We start from the raw sequence: 19628 nt of genomic DNA, 5'->3' as shown, positions 1-19628 counted from the left end.
TTTAAAAGTCTTTGTTGCTACCAATGCTGCCCCTATGTTAGTTTTCTTCCATTTCTATCTCCAAAATCATTGTTTAGAATTGAGCCAATAGAAGAAAGTCTGTATTAATTGGTTTGAAAGTGATCAAAAAAGGTGGTCCACTTTGTGGTTGCTATCATATTTTATTTTAGACTTAATCCAAGTTTTAGCTAATGAAGTCTGCTTATTTTTTTATTTTAATATTTAATTTTATCTCATTTTAGTAACTTTTTTCTATTTTGGTTCATTTTAAACCGGTATTAAAAATATTGTTGGTCAACTTCAGTCAATAGAAAAGTGACACGCAATATATTTTAGCCAGTGAAAAAATGTCATATGACAATTAGGTTTATTTAAAATAAAAATATTAAATTTAAATTAAAATAGAAAATTATAATATTTAATATTTAAATATTAAAAATACTTTTTTTTCTTTGACTAACTATTGACCAGAGTTGATCAACTGTTGACCAACATTAATCGACCACTTGGCACTATTAGAACACGCCATATGTCCTTTTTATTTTTAAATATTATGTATATTATATTGATTAAAAATGTAAAAAATCATATATAATGTATAATAAATTTGAAATATATTTTTATAAAATTTTAAAATATATAATTATAAATTTTAAAAATCAAAGTAATATATAAAAGAGAAAATGTTATAAAATTAAAAAATATTAAAATTTCAAGTAATTGAAAAAAACTTGAAATTTAAATACTTTTTAGAATTTTAGAATTATGTATTCTATAATTTTATAAAAAAATATTTCTAAACATTTTCTAAATATTTTTTACATTTTCTTATAATTCTTACAATTTTTTTTACAATTTTAATAACATTATTAATTTCAACTAATTTTTTCAATAATTTTATTTTTGTAAATTTTATTTTAATAATTTATATTTTTTCTAGATTTTATATTTTCTGATTTTTTGTATAGTTATTTCCATTTTTCATTTTTAATGTATTTAATAAAAGAAAAATGTTTTTACAAAAAGACACCACCTGGCGCTTTTTATTGGATATAATATTTTTAATGTTTGTAAAAAATAGACTAAAAAAATAAAATGTAGTCATACGTTAGGTACCAAATTGAGAAGTGAGTGTATTTTAGGTACTAAATTGGACAAAAGAAAGTTTAGATATCAAAGTAAAAAATAGATATACTTGAGGGGCAAATCATGAATTAAGCCTTTATTTTATTTCCCCTCTTTAATATAGTAATCTTTTCTTTTATTTAGTTTTGAATCCCAGATAAATTATCTAGGAAGTTAAAAACTGTGGAAGTTAAAAATACTTTTTCTTTTCTTTTCTTTTCGACACAATAGATTATCCACCAAGCAATCGTTTTATGAGAGCTTCTTTGCAAGTTATGGAAAGCCCTCATTCAAAACTTATATCCCAATCTTCCCATGATCACTCACTCGACTTACCTATTCGAGTACAAGTAGCATTTCTTATCATCGAAGTTCAGCCACTCCACTGCTTTAGCTGGTTAAGGGCCTATTTAGTAGTGCTTAAAAAAAGCACTTCTGGCTTAAGTCATCAAACATTGGACCCTTCATTTTCTTCCCTTTAGCTGGATACTTTGAGACCTGCGTTTTTGAAGCTTGCAAGGACAACATATTTTATGGACATCTCATCTGATGAAGAAGCTTGGGTGGAAGACTATTGGCCAGCAGAACGTTTGATTGACATCACAGATTATGAAGGAGATATTTTTGAAGCTTATATAGATGAAGATGAAGCGGATACTCCTTTTCCTGAAGCTGGGATGGACCAAAGTTTCATAACCACCATGGATGATGGAGAAATTTCTGAAGCTAAGGTAATAGAATATCTAATATATGGCGCCTACAGACAGATTGTCCCATTATTAGATGCTTCATTTCATAATCAAGTGGCGTAACCTGTCAAAGGTAGTTCAACTCGAAAGGTGAACAAAGTAATTCTAGAGTTGAACCGAGCGCTTAGTACAGTTGGTTAAAAGATGGCATTTTGCAGGTTTGGGATTTAAACTTACATTGTAACCTTTCAGCTGTACTCAGATTGCAGCCCCATTTGTACGAAAAGCACAAGTAATACTAGAAGTCAACACATAAGAGAAATACATTCAACAACTCTTTTTATATTCAATTTCTAGAAAGATTTGACTAAAAAGTTTACTAAATATGATACCTTCTTGACTTATTTCATAGGTTAGCATCCCAGAATGGATGTTTCTCATAATCAATATTCTTACCGAGCTTCTGTCAGCAGCTTTCGAGTAGCTTTACTCTGCAAACAAGCCCCGATATGCTTTGATTGCCATGTTAATGTCTTCTGTGGCTGCCATTACATGCATCATTGAGCTTGCTTACAAGGCTGGAAAGGAAAGAGTCATCTGGAGGTGCGAAAGTAAATTGCCCTGGTTTTATCATTCATCTCCAAATCACAGGCGTTTCGGTACTTTCCCTGAAATGATCGGATTAGTTTGTGCCATTCTGCAAACTGTTTTGTCGGCAATTGCTTACACTTTCTACCTTCAACATGCTAATTATCCCCTCAATATTTCCCTTTGGCCCCTTGCCTTTGCTATGGGTCTATTTTGCTCTAAATTTATGTAGAAACTGAATCTGAAAGTCTTTCACAAAGATTGGATAACGAGTTAACTGGATCCTTGAAATAGTCCCCTAGGGGGGTGCCATGTACTACTTCTAGATACCTAATGTTTTTGCTCCATTAGTTTGTATTATATTCTCTTTGTCTTCTTGATATCGTAAGAATGTTTCATGATTTAACTACTTTAAAGCATCATAGTCATCCAGGAGTTTCAAATTGAGTGTCTAAACATTCCAACAATTATACAGTTTGATGATGCTAATGAATCGATCGTATGTAGGAATGAGTAGAGATATTAAGAATGCCAAATGAAACAATAATAATGGATCTCGTTTTTCCAGCAAGATTACTACCATCGTAACACATTTCATAGTTCAAACATTTTCCACCAATTAAGTCTCCCCAGCAGCTTAATGACTAGAATTAAGTGTCCTATATGAATTATTACAGCAGAATAGGTTTATACCTGCATCACAGTATGCCACAAAAGCCACTTAAGACATTAAGAGACTTCAGCTTGGGTGCCACAATCTCAATAAGGCACTTAAGATTGTCCACATGAATCCAGTGGCCTGAACTGCAAGAACATAAACTGAAATATTCCCTGCAGATCCTTCTTCTGGAATAGCAACATTTCAAACCGATTAATCACGTAGGAGTCCAACCAATAACTTCTCTAAATACATAAAATCAGTAAAAGCAACAACGGAATAGAGTGTATGGACATTTGGGCAATTAAGCAGTAGATACCTGTTTGAGAAGTTTGACATTTTCACCACAATCTCTATCTGCACAACTCTTTTGCAAATTGTAATGCAACCTTGCCACGCATGGGGTGGTTGATGACAACGTCAGGCCAATCCCAGCCTCTGTAAAGTAACTGCTTCTAGTGAATCTTTTTGTTCATAAACCTATGATTTCAGTAATAAATTATCATAATTTTATTCATTCTATAGTTAAAACAAAATATGACTTTTAATCCAGTTTCAAACCATTCAAAAAAATTGATAGCTTTTTCTATTAAAATATGATCAACTAATTTACATTGTACAGGAAGGGAGACTGACCTGGAACAAAGCACCCTTTGGGACAAACCTAGCAGGTTGACCAAGTGACACCTAAGCTTCTGATTCTCCATCCTCTCAGTTAATTCATGCTGAAACTGTCTGCTGGAAAAAATACCAATTAGTTTCCAATATTCAGCCCCTCCAAACCAGGCATATCTTGACTCCTGCCATTGGCAACCAACAAGCGGCAACAGAACCACCATATCAAGACCCCTACAAGAACAACATCATATCCATCTTTTCCATCAAAAAGCATTCGTTTTGAATCTGTTGGTTTCTGCATTTTCTTCAAAAATCAGAACTGAAACTTTCACGACCTTCTAGTTATGTCTATTAGCTTATCTCTAAGCAATGAAAAGAGTTACAAGGAATATTTCAGTTTCATATTCAATTGTTTATGAAAATTAACCCTGAGGAAGTATTTTTTTTTCTTTACCTATATTTTGTTCTAGGAGAGTTATAACGTCATTGTTTCTGCACGAAGAATCCAGTGCATTCATAATGAGACAATAGACTTGGCGATATCACTTAGAACTATGCCTCTTGGCAATGTATTATTAAATTTCATTAGAGACAATTCAAAGAACAGACAAATGACAGAACATGTTCTTTCTTGTCAACCAATTTATAAGTACGTAGATCATGCAATAGGAAAGCATTAAGCGCATGTAAAACAGCATAGATGGTTCCTTGCTTAAAGAACTTATAACCATTGTTGAAATAATCTATTGTGCAGTATTTCCATAAAAAGAAAGCAAGCATCAAATTGTTCCATCATGTTTCAAAATTTATATGTATCTTCCAAAGAATAAAACAAACAACAGTCTGGACACAGAAAATGAAGAACTATTAAGCTCAGATTTCTTTATACTATGAACATAATATTTAAATTATCTAGGAAAGAGAGAAAAAGAAGACGGTAGCAAAGTTGGGGAGTGCGGGGAAATGGAGAATAGTGGTACATATTAAACAAAAATCTTGCTCAAACTCTAGCAATTTCAACAGACTTTTGCAGGGCTTGAAGAAGACTTCTCATGATCCTTGGCTCACCAGGGGGAGACTGATCTTTTAATGGCCCATTTCTTATTGCTCGAAAGATTGGACCTGAATTATCTGTTGCTGGAAAGACTAAGCAATCTATATACACCAGGACTTCAGTCTTTCCATCTCCGACTGTAATAAAACCAAGTCTAGCTCCACCTGCTATTTTATCGATCTGTATGAACAAAAAGTGGAGAAACATTAGGAGCTGTCATATTTTACAGATACTAGTTAGAATTATCCAAAAACCATGATTACCTTCAAAGAACTTAAAATAAGAACATGCACCCAAGACTCAGGGAAAAAACAAGGTTAATATACCACTCTGATAAAGTTAGATCCATAAATATAATGTGGTTCACCTAAAATCTTCCAGGTCTTGCAAAAACTTGGACATTGTACAGCAGAGGAACAATTGAAGCACGAAGATAGAAACTAGATCTGTCTCATATCTAGCAAGAAACCTTCCCACCAAATTGAACAATTTAAAGGTGCAGGTCAAATTAAATAAGTCCTATGAAAATAAAAGCCATAAACTTTGATTCATATGCCATGGTCAATACAATCACTGCTGGAAAAGAAATCAAAGCATGCTTTTACAAAAAAGAAGAAGCTAGCTTTGACATGGGAATCAGGAATAACAAGTGGCATTGATTTTCAATCTTTTATTAGTGATGCACACATTTAATGTTCCTCTGAAACAGAGTTGAAGACAAGTCCTCTTAGCATTATGAGTAGACTGCATTAAGATATCAATTATTTCATCAACTTATGGAAACAACATAAAATTTTAACTAATGTCCTGCATCACCTTGGTTGATATTATCTATTTAGAATACAGGGTTTTGATGGATATGGATGGGCCTATGCCTAGTAACGAATACACAAAATCCTATTAACATGTGTGCTTGCCCAATTAGCGGTAAAAAAAGAAAACAACTTTAAGGTAACAAGAATACCAATGAAGCAATGACAAACCTTCAAAGGCACTGGAAGAGGCAGATTAGCTCCTTGGCAAAGACTGTTCGCCCACTGTTACAAAAACAAAGAAAAAGATAAAGACATGAACCAAATACTCTGATAGAACAGGTTACTTTGCGGGGACTAGAGATATAAAGACGCCAGCTTAACGTATGAAAGCTCGTAGAATGCAATGATCACTGAAGGATTTTTTTTCCCTTTCTTTTTTCTATTATTATTGTGGTTAACACCTACAGGCTATATGCTCTAGCGAACGGAGCTATTCAAGCATTGTTGACATTAGTGACAGAAAATATACAAGTCCAAGAAAATGAAGAAATGCAAGTAGAGTACCTGAAACAACAAGGTTTCGAATCGCTGAATATCAGTATTGGAAGGCAATTTCATGGTACCAAGTGAGACTCCATTTTCTGGGTCATCAGCAGCTGGTGTAATGTCATCCTTTCCTGGGGAAGCCTTGCCCACTAACTTAACAATCAGGCTTCGGTGGCCGTAAAATCTACTCAGCTTCGACGACCCTTGCGTTTTGTCCTTGAGGAATAAAGCCGGTGATGGGGAAATACCCGTCGCCCTGGGTTTAGAGAGTTGCAGTGGTGGAATGGCGGAGGTGGTTGAGTGGAGAGGTTGCCTCAAAGCTCCGGCCATGAGAGAAGTTCAATAATAAGAAGAAGAAAGTGCCAAAGAGAACTTCGGATAAGAGGAAGGATATTTTTCCAAGTAAAAGCAGGTGAGGTGGAGAGCAACTCAGCTCATTCTTGCATCACATGTCGTGTCACCATTTCATTTTCATTTTGTTTTGTGTGTTTTTTTTAGATCCATCCATGCAACCGAGATGGTTGAAATCGGGTCGTATCGGCTCAGTAGAATTAAAAATTGATACATACATCAGTTTGGAGTCAAATAAAATCTCAGTTTAAATTGGAGTTTTATAATTTTAATCGATCGAATCAGACATTGATGATTTCATCGATTTGATATTAATTGCTCATAACGATATTTGTTTTTACATTATGTCACACCTAGTTTAATCTTCTTTATTTTCATAAATCATGAAGATTATTATCAGCTAATTAATGAGATCAAACGTGTTAGAATCAAGATAGGTAAGGATGGAATTGAAAACTCAATTCATTATGTTAATGCCTTGTTTAGGTCTGATAGAGAACTATACTTGTTCCATATAAGAAATGTTTTATTGAGTATCAATATTGCAAGTAAACCGAATTGAGTCAATCACTTTACTAAAAGTCTTAGAGAAAGTTATTTAGTTTAAAGGCTTAATCCACAAATTAGTATTTAAACTATACATTTTTTCTATTTTAGTTGCTAAATTTTTTGTCATATGTGATACCTAAATTATTTTATTCCCCAAGTTGGTACCTCATTAGTTAAACCGTTAGTCAAATCATTAAATTTATTTTAAAAAGACTTAATCCATAAATTAGTACCTAAACTATATTCTTTTATCAAGGTGGTACCTAAACCTTTTGTCACAAGCAATGCTAAACTATTTTTCAATTATTCATTTTACACCAAAATATTATATCAACTAAAAAAATTCAACCAAATAATAAATTGCCTCTTCATATAAACTTTAAAAAATTTATATTTTTTAGTTCTTTTATTTTTTTTCCTCTATTCTTTTCTATTTTTCCTCTTTTTTTCCTTTCTTATTCCTTTACAATGTCTAACAATACCAACAATGCTCGAAATTTGCCCTCTCGAAGTCGAGACACTAGTGATTAATTTTGTTATCAAACTTCACCACTTGTTTGCTTAACCTGACGGGATTGGAAAAGTAATTTCGTCGATCAAAATTTATTTTTTTGAATTGAATCAAACTGGTTGCATTGGGAACTGATCGGATACTGGTCCGGAGATAGGAGTTAAACCAATTGACCTGCAGATCTATACAAACCAGTTGAATTGGTTTTCTTAGTATTTTTTAAATTTTTTATTGTTATGAATTTTTAATAATTTATTTGATCAAACTAAATGAACTAGTTAAACAAACTGGAGCCCGACCAATTCAGTTATTAGTTCGATTTTTAAGAAAGAAAAAAAACATATATAAAAGGGAAAATAATACTTTTTGTCTTTTCACATGTGTCAATTTTCAATTGGTAATATTTGTTTTAAAATAATGAGGTACCAAATTAGGGATGAAAATTAATTTAAGTACCACTTATGATTAAAAATGTTTAGGTGTCAAAATAAGAAAAAATGCATACTTTATATACCAATTTGTGGGTTAAGCCTTTTTGTTAAATAAACTTAACAGTTTGACTAACGATAGTACCAACTTGAGAAAAGAAAGTATTTTAGGTACAACTTGTAACAAAAAAAGTTTAGGTACCAAGATGGAAAAAAATTATATAATTTAGGTACTAATTTGTGGGTTAAACTTAGATTAAATATAAGAGTGAAATTACTACTTAGTAAGTGAGAATTAATTTACAAAAGTGTTAGTTACTTAAGTTAAGTATAGGAGTGAAGTTAGTACTTAAATGATTGAGCGAAAATTATTCCATTGTTTGAACTTGTTGAACATAATAATTTTTTTTTAATAAAACCCTGCAAAAAAAAATCTAAATGCTTGAGTACAGCTTTAGTGTCCATCTCTAATTTTTTTCTCCCATAATTACTGGTTCTGCTTGCAACTTAACAAATATTTGGAGTAATATCTAACGGACAAAAAAATCACTGAATTTTTCATGTGTCTCACCTTTTTAATCATCAAAATATTTACCCACATCATTGATGATATGGGAAAATTTTAAACACTCGTGTGTTCTAAACTTTTTTTTTTTTTTGACACTCAAAACTATAGTGGAGAAATAGTTTATATACCAAAATAGAATAAAAAATTTAATTATCAAAGTGAAAAATGGATATTGTTTGAAATCTAAATTGTGACAAGCTTTTATGTTAAATAAAAAGCTGTAATATTAACCATTCTAAAAATTAATAATTTAATTTAAGTTTCTTTAACCTCTTAGTTAACTCAATTTATAACTTCAGCCCTCATAAAAATATTAATAATTTAACTTAAGCTCTTTTAACCCATTGGTTAAATAAAAGAAATTTATAACAATAATTTATAACTTCAGCCCTCATAAAATCCTTAACTTCACCCATTCTAGCAGTGAGAATAAATATTAATGTATAACAATAAAATCAATAATAGCATGTGTATTTAAAAAATTAAAATAAATAGATGAGAGAAATGATACCATAGTGTTCCTATCTTTCACTAGACAAAGTAATTTCATTCAGTTTTTACAGATAATGTTTCACTAGACAAACAGCACAACCAGTCCGATTTCTTTAACAATACCTTTGCAAGCACAATCTCATTTACAAATTACAAATGAAGAACAATCCAGTTCAAATAAAAAAGGGTTAAGAATTGGAGGATGAAATACACGTGAAAGTTATTGTTTTCTCTCAGTTTTGCTCTGTAACGTTAACTTTTCTTTCAGTTTAAAATGTGTGCAAGCAGAACCGAGTCAAACCGTACCATAACAGGTACAACATAAAATGGCAGATCTAGCTCCTCATACTCGTGCTTTACATAGCAAAAGCTACTCTGCCATTCCTCAAATCTACCCACCACCCAGGATGAGGAATAAGTTCAATGATAATAACTCCACCTTCATTATTACACAGACGAGCAGGCTTCAAGCTTAGGAAGGAGACTCCGCCAGGCATCTGCAACACTATTTGCCAGTCGGGCCTGTCCCTTTGCAAATTCATGAAAAGCAATCCCCATGTCTTGAGTTTTCTGTTCCTGGAAACGTACAATCTCTTCATTCATCAGTTGGACGATTGTCTCAAATCTTCTTGTCGCCTCCTCACTTGCTGCCTTCAACTGCAACCATGAAATATATTTTTAGCAAAGGTAAAAACAATAAGACCTAAATCAGCATCTAGTGAAAGCTTGGGAAGAATGACTTGCCTCCTTGTACTCATGCTCGGCTTCTCCCACCCTATCAGAGCGTGTTAGCATGAGCTTGTCACTGCAAACAATGGATCTCAAATTACAAATCAGATTACGAAATAGTACAAGTTTTAAAGCTGGTCAAAGTTAGCTGAGACCACTGCTAATAGGGAACAAGACATAATGAATGGATGACAAGAAGCATACAGATTTATCTCCTTCAACTTCATTGTTTCAGCCAGTTCACACTGTTGCCTGAAAGCATTCGCTCTCTCTCCTATTGTGGCCTGTTATGAAACACAAATGCAAGAGGATCACCTATGAAATTGTCACCAACCATCCACACCAATATTTTCAAAACATAAGATGAAAAGGGAGCTCAGTTAGGAAGAAGCTTTCCATCAACATTCCAGAATATCATTACTTTCCCAGTTAACTATTTTCAGGATTGTAGGAAAAAAATACATAGTTCTTCAGCATTTTCATCAAGGAATGCTATACAATGAATAAATAAAAACACATAGTTCTTCAGTATTTTCATCAAGGAATGCTATACAATGAATCAATATCAGTCATCAAATATTACACAAGACAGCAGTCCAACTCACCTTTATGGACTGGACAGCACGAACGTAATCCTTCAAGGGTTCTTCAAAACTCATCAAGAGTTGATGGGCCTGTAATCAATTCTATGATTGAGAAAATGTAAAGCTATCCATATTAACCTCTTATCATGGAAAAGTTAGGACATTATGTATCAGGCCACAATTACGCATGCAATCAAGGCTGGAAGACAAACTACAAGTTTCAGCATTAAAAGACAGCTTACCTCCTTCTGCAGCTTAGCCGATAGCACCTCAGATTTGGCCCCAAGATCAGAAAATGCCTTCCCAAGGACTTGTCCTTCACAAGCACCAAGAAGCTTGGCTGCCTTACCAAAATCAGATAGTGATTGCCCCAACTCTGAAAATAGACAAAAAAAATTTGTTCAAATTTTATTTATATCAAAAGGAGATAAACACTTGATAAAGATAATAACAAGAAGCATAGTGTTCAGAGCCTCAAAATTCTCCAAACCTCTGTGTCTCTTTACAAGACGATAAGCATGCTTCTGAGCTTCAGCCAAATGATTTTCAAGCTCAAAAACATACTGTTTAAGTTTCTCATATTCAGGATTTGACTCTTCAACAGGTTTTTCCTTTCCAAGAACAACATCACTCACCTTAGACTGTACATCCTGTTAAATTTCTAGAGAAGTTAATGCAAGGGTAGGAATTTCAATACTATAAAAATGTCAAATTCAAGCCAGAGAAACCAACTTCAATAGAATAAAAAAATAATATCAGCAAAATGGTACACATTAAAGCAGTAACAAAGGGAAACCAACATGCACTATAGAAAGCAAGTAGTGAGTTTCCTGTATTCTTCAGCTTCAGATACAAAGCAACAAATTATTTATGTAAGGTTTATAAATTCTACTCGATGCCTTCTCACCTAAAACTGTGGTCAGAGTACCAAATAGAATTCATAGAAGTTTTGTTGCAGCAAGAATTTTTGTTTATACAGTTTTACAAGCCAAATTATCTACTAAAGAAAAAAATGTTCAAATTAAAGTTTCTTGACATTGAACTAATCAGTATGCATTTGATTTGCATCTGTCTACCATAAAGTCAATCCACCAACATTCGTACTCACTATAAAGTCATGAGGAACTTATTTACCTTAAACATTTGCATCAAATCAGCTGGCTTCTTCTTAAAAATACCAGTCTCGTGAGATCTCAGTCTCTCCATTGTCTGAAAAGTAGCTAAAAAGTTAATGTCAATTTCTTATTCTAAAAAGAGGCACCAAATAAAAAAAAATGGGAACCTAAATGGGGACAAAATTTTGAGCAATTTATTGCCAATCGTCCAGAGAACATCTTCAACTAGATTTCATATAGAAATGAAATGGGTACCATACAAACAGTGTCTAAAAGGAATGTAGAGCTGAACATTGTAATAAAGAAAAAGGTGAACAAATTGCTTATCCCGTATACAAAGAATTGTTAAAAATGCATAATATATCAACAATTTAACACAATTTCTGCATTACATTTTCATAACTAAAAATTTACTCGGCAATTTTACAGAGTAGTAGTCACGTTCTGTATTAAAAACTGAGCTTATGCACCTTCAATGCAAAGTCACAATTAGATAAAACACTCAACATAAGGAAAATCCTAAAGGGATTATGAGATAATGATAACAATTGAACACACGAAAGATAACACAAACTGAACCATTCAACGCAACAAATCCTAAAAGCATCACCTCTTCATCTGCCTGCAAAAAAGTTCTAAGATCTTCACTCTGTTGAAGCAAATTATGGGAAGCAATCCTATTAACAAATATATCCAATGCTTGGCGTCTCATTTCAATAAATTCAGCACTAAACCGAAATTTCTCTGCAGTAATGAAGAGGAAAAACTTGGATTACTTCATAGTTCAGGCACAACCTTACACATTTAGCTACAAAGAACAAACAGTTTTACACTAAAAAATGATCATATACTAATCATAATTAAGGCAAAAAGAAGGGTTGAATTTGTTTACCTACAGCACTCTTCTCGGGAAGAGGAGGAATGAATATGCCTTTGTACTTTTCGAAAAGGCGATCGCGTAACCAAATAAAGTCACTGTAACGCCTAATAACAATCTTCTCCGGGCCTTGGTATTCAGGGAAATTGGTCTGTGCAAACAGTAAAATTTCCCCCAAAAATCCAAAATTTTCACCAAAATTCAAAAATATAAAAAAGAAAAGTCATTTTAATTACTAGCAACGATTACCTTGGTGATGACACGATAGGATATGTAAGCTTGGACGCCATTGCCTAATTTAACGGGATCCGTCACGGAAACTGATAGATACGGTTGTGACGACGGAGATCTGGGGCTCTGCGACGACCCCGATAAGCTTCGTTGCTGCTCCATCTTTTCACACTACCAAAAATAAAAAGAAAAAAGAGAATATCAATTAATCAAGTAATAAATAATCCCCAGGGGCGAAAAGGTAAACTACATCTAAGTAACTTTAAAATTTTATAAAATCATCATTAAACTATTCAAAATTTTCATTTAAATCACTAAATTATTCGAAACTTTTTATTTAAGTGACTGGACTATTATTAGAAAATAAAAACAACTAAGGAGCTTCAACAGATAATTTGGTGATTGATAAAATGAATCAAGATTCATCAATAAGTAGAAGAACATATCTTAAATCAAAATGTATTTACCAATTAGTGTCAAGATCAAAAAATAATTGTTTAGATTTAGTTCACTAATTTGTGATGTTCAAATCTATGTTATGAAAAAAACTGAATTATAGAGAAGAAAAGAATGAGAGCTTTTGATTGATACATGCAGTGTAAATAGAAAATTATATAGTAATTATTTTGACATCCTAATAACTTAAATGATGTAATTTTTTAAAATTGAGTAATAAAAATATAAATTTGCTAATAGGTTAACGTAGTATACCTAAAAAATCAGAAAAGTAGTGGTAAAGTTGTAATTATCATAAAATCATGGTCTGTTTCGAATTGTGGTGTCCAGTAAATGCAGATGAAGTTCCATTTTACTTCATTGCCTGGAAGAGTGGATTAGATTTTTCCGCGGATACCATATTTTAGAAGAGAGTTTCAATAAAAGATGAACATGCGCATGAAGGAGATAATTCAAATTCGAGCTCTTGAAATAATATTATTGGAAGAACGATGATGAACTCCAAATCAACTCCGAATAACCGATAGGTGAAAAAAACTCAAATAAAACAACTAAAATAAGGAAAGCTTTAAGGGCTGAAGTCCACCAAAACCAAGAGGGGGAGAAAGCTCCGGTGGAAACTGAGCCACTGTAATTGGTCAAACGACATACACGCCTTTAGGGGAGGTCATGCCACCACCCCCTTTCCCTAGAAAAAGAAAAAAATAAAAGACGTTGAAGACCTCCAGGGAGACAGGCCAAACGTTAGCAAAAGAATGAGCCAAAGCTGACATAACAGCTATGACAACCACCAAAACAAATGGTTCTGGTGCAATGGCTGCAACCACTGTCGAGAAATCGACCAGCGAAAACTCTGGGGGACACCTACATCAAATCCTCGTGAAAGCAGGGAATCTTTTCCAAAGAGGGAAAAAAAAAAGTCCAACAAGCCCAAAGGTTTCATTGGTGGGAACCATGGAGCAATGAGACCCACATTGCTTCTCATTATCGGCCTAAGATCAAACAGTGAAAAGAAGGGGAGATATTAAGGGTACCATGCCAAAGGGATAAGAAAAAATTAAAAAGAAAGCATAGTGGAAAATATAAGTAAAGAGGTGAGGATGTTGGCCCGAAGGTTGGACAACCACTCACGGAGAAGGCCAAGAGTTAAAACCTTGGTAAAGAGAGAATGGAGAGCAATCTAATTGTTTTGTTCATTTAGAAAACACATCACTCATCTATTAGATTTATTAGAATTCTAATGTGCGGATATTTATCATTTCAACAATTTTAATTTGGTCAATTTAAATGTTTCATTGAATCAATCTTTGCTTTTTAATTCAATTTTAAGAAAATCAATTTCATTGGGTGAATATTTGACAAAATTAGTAGTATTTACAGTATTAAAAATTGATATATCTCCTTTTTTTAATATTGATTTTTAAATATTTTATTATATTATTATAAGACATTTGTTTATTCCTAACCTTACTTATAGAGTCTAAAACTCTACTAACAATGTATTATTCCAAACTTTTGATATAACAACATTTAAAATAAATTTTCATATATTTAAGGGAACTTTTACTTATACAAGTAAGTCAGTAAGTAATTTTTGAATTCTCTTAAACTTTTTATCAATGTAACTATACGTATAAGTCTGAACCCTTAAACTAGAATTCAATGCTTCTAATGGTTAGAATTCATCCCCAACAACCGTAAACGTCCACAAATTTATTCCTTGATATAAATACAAGTTTAAAACACATCAAGAAATAAGAGAGACAAATCCAAGTATCAAACGCAAGCGAAAAAATCTTTATTTTTCTCCATTTCTTCTGTACATATTATTGAGAGCTTATTGTAATATCTTTTCTCACTCTCAAATCTTCGTATTTAGAGCTTCAATTTGCAAACATACACCTACTAGAGGTTCAGTCTTAGTTTGCCATCTTCTTTTTGTTGTAAAGAACATACTTAAAATTTTTGAAGAATAAAACCCTAAATAAATTGTAATAGTGTTTTAGTTGAGCAAAAAAATTAAGAAGGATTTTATTTTAACCAAAAAAAATTTTATAGCTCTGCCACTACTCTTATAAAACTTTCAAAATATTAGTCCAGTCCTGTTTGGCCAAAGTAAGCCTATATAACCCATAAGAACAACTTGAATCGATGATGCATGCTTAGTCATGAGCCTCTATGCGCAGGACGTGACACACGTACCCATCACCTCTCAGTTTTGGTTTACGATAAACACACTAGCACTGTTCTTATTTATAGATATTTTAAAACCTGCATCAAGATTGATTTTTGTGGTGTTCGCCAGTAGGGGATTCCAATAAACTTGTCGGAGTTGCGCCGAAGAAATCCTTGAATCAGAAACCAATTTCAGCTCCAACAGGTAAGATGTAACAAATGCATGTAACTCATGTACTTTGTTCTTAAACAAACCATGCTGCCCATAAAACTCTGGTAATAAGGATGCATTCTTCTAAATCAGAAACTGAAATAAGTAATCCAATATGAAATGTTTGTAGTCGAGTGTGAAGTTGGCCAGCTTATATCCACCCTTTCCCAGATTCCAAAGATGCTTGCACAATCTCTGCAAGCATGAACTATATCCTTCCCAAACACTTGGCAAAAACGGCAAAGGTTATTTGGTGCAACTTTTTTAGTATAGAGATTGCACATGGTAAGAAATTAATTCCTATGTTTTGATTTAATAATTAAAGTCTAATTTATAATATTATCAAAAAACTTTTAAAATAAAAAAATCCTCACATGATATTACACACTTGGAATATCAAATAAAAGAAATAACAATATTAAATTTGAGATTGTACGATTTCTGATTCTAAACCTTGAGTTGTAAAATTCTTTATCATCGTTATCAAATGGATTTCAAAATCTTAAAATTAAAAATAAGATTAAATTTCATACATGTGAAAAATACAAGGACTGAAAGGAAAATTAGACCAAATAAGAACTTTATATTTAACCAGTTGTAAAATTAACTAAAAGAAAATTTTAAAAAAATCTATTTACAACAGGTCAAGAAACTTCAGGTTCTCAGAACTGAAAGAAACGCGTTCATTGTTTGTAATCAACCCATTGGATTGATGGATCAGATTGATAAGTACTTGTCTAGCAACAATTATTCCATTGTCAAAAAGAGGAAGGCAAATCATAATACAAGGAGAAAAACAAGAAGAAATAAAGCCAACAGTTGTTCAAAAATATACACTAAGGGCTTTAAAAAGGGAAAAGTTCCTGTTTCATTTCCTTTGCAAATGGAGAAGTAAACAAACTATCAGAGATCTAGGTGAATGACATACATAAGTGTAGGTGAAAATTTCCGGGAGGGCATCTATCACCAGTCGTCTTCAAGGCTAGCACGGTGAAAACACAAGACTGTGCAAACGAATATGATGAATGATGTAAATTCGATGAACATTGCACCGGTTGAAATCATGTGAGCATGCCTGAGAATAATGGGAATTGCAAAGCTCCCAACAGCAGATGCCCCTGTAAGAAATTTGGCAGCATCTATCCATCTGCAATGAAGTTAAATAAATAAAGTGAACAAGACAACAAGGTGATAAACTGAGGAACTATTTTTATCAAGAGTTTGAACACCACATTCCCGAAACAACCAATGATTTTTTATGATAAAGGCATAATGGGAAAATTATATAAGAGGTTTTAAAAGCTTATATTTATAAGAATTCTACTCACCCCCCACCATCCCGACTGGTTAGAAACTGAGTTGATCCACCTCCAAAGAATAAACAAGGCATTGGCACCAGGACATACATGAGAGCTGTGAATAATAGTAGTTTCTGATTATCAATCATTAAAAGGTAACCTGGTTTATTAAGTGGCATGACCAACTTCTAATAAACTATCTCACCTGAAAGCATCGGCCACCAGTTGTTATATAATGCACAAGCCTGACATGGAAATTTAAAAACACTTCATTGATATTAGTGATGGATTATCGGGAGCTGATGTGCTCAAAATTAAAGTGAATATACAAGAAAGGAATTCAGAAAAAAATGCTTTAAGCTCTTAACACGGTTGGTTCAGTCAATAGATAGATGAACATTGTCAGCAACTTCTTCATCGAAAGCTCATTTTATTAAGGGAAAAATCAGAATCTCAGATTACTATGGCAAATCCTTTATAACGGAAAAAAAACTGCTGCCTCCAAACCAACCCCTACACAAAACATGCCTACCTGAGGCTGAACTAGTAGGGGTACCATAAAGCAAATCAAACTCAGGAGTGCCAATTAAATCATGTATTAGTCACTTCAATGCCCTCAAAGGACATCAAAAAGACCTTAAATACAAATAAGCTCATCTTGAAGAGATTTGGGCTATTAGCAAGTATCATTGAACCCTTTTATTATTACACCAAACAAACACAAGGCAAGACTCACTCAAAGTCCTTCAAAATTAAGATAAGAAATATAAAAATAATGTACGTTTTCTGAAAAAGCTAAAGGCATATTAGCCAGTGCCGAGTAGCTCAGTACGACTCGAATTTAAGAGGCGACCACAACATCTCTTTTTGATGTACCCACGCTAATCACACAGTAGCATATTGATATATATCAGATGTTTCGGCGGATAAAGTAGCTATGTGCAGCCTAGAGACAGGCGGCATGGTTGAACAGTAAACCCATTCTACATCAGGTAAAAGAAGCACCCCACTAGGTCCATAAATTCCATCTTTGCACAAAGCAAGACAGCATGATTGTACAAGCCTCCAAAAAATTCAGGAGTTTGATTTCACTCGAATAGTCCATATCATCAATGAAGACAAGTTTAAGACCATTGAGCTTACCAGACAGTTGAACCAATATAAATACCAAGTCAGGATGGTTGGAGAGCCATTTACGGTTCACGGAGAGGGAAGGCCAAGGTTGGTGATTCAAGCTACAGTATGCCTAGGTGCCTCCATAATTATTCACACGCCCAATACTACCTATACCGAGTCTTGCAGGTACTGATCTTCACCGATCAAGGTGCCCCTCTCCGTGAACCGGTACACGACTCTCCGCGGAGGCCGAGGACAAAACCCTGACACAGGGACAATACCTTTGATTGTTGATGGTCCGAACGGCTGCCCAAAGGACGACACTTCAAAGACAAGACTTCTCCCAGAGGAGCCAGTTCTCCCTCAACAAACCTATAAGCTAATTAAACCTCAGACGGATCAGGAACTTAACTAAACCTCTTCTAGAGAGCTACTAGATGTATTTAGACAGCCTAATAGAGTTTAATTAGCCTACATTTGTCAAATCCAGTAACCCTCCCTTTATTCACAAGAGTTAGCAAATAAAATGCTATCCAAAAGCTGTATCTTTTTCCTCACATCTGATGTCAATTCAATCTGGTGCAACCTTAAAAGGACTTTCTTTTCAAAAGAAAAATCTATTTTCAGAAACAAGATATCACCACTCCTAAATACTAACATATCAAGTCCTCTAATACGATAGAGAATTTACATTCCATCTTCTCAAGATATGAAGCACATAATACCATAATTTGAAGTAGGATTAAGTTATGTGAATCAAAACTGCATAGATTTAAATAAAAATAGGCGCACATAATCTACAGTTACCGCAACGCAAAAAACCAATCACATCAATTGTGTAAGGTCCAACAAAGTATAATGTGGAACAATGGTTTTATGGTGGAACCTAGAAAATTTTGTGTTGTGATTGGTTAATTGCATTATAGTCATAAACAGAAATATAGGTAAAATGCTTCAATAAGCATTTAGCTAACTACATATCCGAAGACTAGCATTGCTTCTATCACAAGGAAAATGTAAAACAAGACCCGATCACAGTGTTGATGGCAACGCATTCTAACTTGCAAACTATAATATAAACATTAATATTTATTCAGAAAATATTTACAATAATTCAGTGGCAGTGCCACTGATGACTAATGGCTTACAGCTGAATCAGATTAGGAAAAACATACCAGAATTTGTAACAGTATACTAGCTGAAAACATAAAAGCGAGCCCAGCAAGCCTGCATATTTCGAAAATAAAACACAGATAATAAATAAACAAATTCCACTTGTTTATAACTTCATAAAACCCAGAATTACCAACAAAGATTACAACTTACACTGCCGTTAACAACAGTTATCCAACAAGCCCAAACCGAAGATGAACCAGAAAAAAGAAAAGAAAAAGAAATTAGCCCCAAAAAATAATTTGAAAACAAATGATCAAAAAAAAAAAAGAACGAAAGACTTCTCTTTAAAGAAAGATCTAGGTCCGACAACTAATTTCATTTCATAACCTTATTGAATTACAAGATCACAGTCAAACCCCAAGCATCCTACAACAAGGATGAATCGAAGAGTATAACTGAAAAAATAGAAAACAAAAAGGAGAGATGATGATTACCTTCAATAGTCATAGCCATTTTTGGCAGAAGGGAAAGTTGGAGTTGCTGTCGATCGAAACTTGGCTCACCGAAATTGAGAAAGGAAGGAAGATTAAAGAAAAAGCAATCAGAACATACTAATACGATAACAATTTTATTAAGGGTTCGGATTAATATTAGAATTTTTCCGACAGTAAACCTCATGGATCCCTTTTTATCTTATTTACTTTTTTGGCCCTTCAACTATATAATTTCTTTTACTTTGATATTTAAATTTGTTTTATTTTAGTATTTAGACTATCATTTTTATCTTA

General features: G+C 33.2%; 4 protein-coding genes across 5 annotated transcripts; all 4 read right to left on the bottom strand.

Annotated features, from left to right (window-relative positions):
• Positions 1-1315: 1315 nt before the first annotated feature.
• Positions 1316-4321, bottom strand: LOC105799655 (uncharacterized). 2 transcript variants are annotated; one of them, XR_008188777.1, is made up of 4 exons: positions 3697-4321; positions 3380-3509; positions 3096-3248; positions 1316-2482 (listed from the first exon to the last, which is right to left on the bottom strand). XR_008188777.1 is itself a non-coding variant. In XM_052620942.1 (3 exons), exons 1-3 carry the CDS (start codon positions 3897-3899, stop codon positions 3174-3176), a joined length of 408 nt encoding a protein of 135 aa, XP_052476902.1. In that variant the 5' UTR covers positions 3900-4321; the 3' UTR covers positions 2861-3173. The 2 variants fall into 2 exon arrangements, 1 of the variants encoding a protein (XP_052476902.1); XM_052620942.1 differs by lacking the exon at positions 1316-2482 and having other exon boundaries at positions 2861-3248.
• A 141-nt stretch (positions 4322-4462) lies between these two features.
• On the bottom strand, positions 4463-6483 carry LOC105799653 (uncharacterized). The gene is made up of 3 exons (XM_012630326.2): positions 6052-6483; positions 5716-5769; positions 4463-4912 (listed from the first exon to the last, which is right to left on the bottom strand). The coding sequence occupies exons 1-3, from the start codon at positions 6361-6363 to the stop codon at positions 4679-4681; spliced, it is 600 nt and encodes a 199-aa protein (XP_012485780.2). The 5' UTR covers positions 6364-6483; the 3' UTR covers positions 4463-4678.
• Positions 6484-8936: 2453 nt separating this feature from the next.
• Positions 8937-13957, bottom strand: LOC105799652 (sorting nexin 1). The gene is made up of 11 exons (XM_012630325.2): positions 13511-13957; positions 12487-12639; positions 12253-12388; positions 11971-12104; positions 11380-11454; positions 10736-10895; positions 10488-10621; positions 10267-10335; positions 9866-9945; positions 9677-9737; positions 8937-9589 (listed from the first exon to the last, which is right to left on the bottom strand). The coding sequence occupies exons 1-11, from the start codon at positions 13571-13573 to the stop codon at positions 9380-9382; spliced, it is 1275 nt and encodes a 424-aa protein (XP_012485779.2). The 5' UTR covers positions 13574-13957; the 3' UTR covers positions 8937-9379.
• Positions 13958-15996: 2039 nt separating this feature from the next.
• On the bottom strand, positions 15997-19063 carry LOC105799650 (vacuolar protein sorting-associated protein 55 homolog). Its single transcript, XM_052621489.1, has 4 exons — positions 18900-19063; positions 16814-16853; positions 16639-16723; positions 15997-16457 (listed from the first exon to the last, which is right to left on the bottom strand). Exons 1-4 carry the CDS (start codon positions 18930-18932, stop codon positions 16274-16276), a joined length of 342 nt encoding a protein of 113 aa, XP_052477449.1. The 5' UTR covers positions 18933-19063; the 3' UTR covers positions 15997-16273.
• Between the last annotated feature and the right edge of the window lie 565 nt (positions 19064-19628).

The sequence above is a fragment of the Gossypium raimondii genome, chromosome 9, assembly GCF_025698545.1.
Source record: "Gossypium raimondii isolate GPD5lz chromosome 9, ASM2569854v1, whole genome shotgun sequence".
Taxonomy (NCBI): domain Eukaryota; kingdom Viridiplantae; phylum Streptophyta; class Magnoliopsida; order Malvales; family Malvaceae; genus Gossypium; species Gossypium raimondii.
This window is presented reverse-complemented; position numbering and strand designations above follow the sequence as displayed.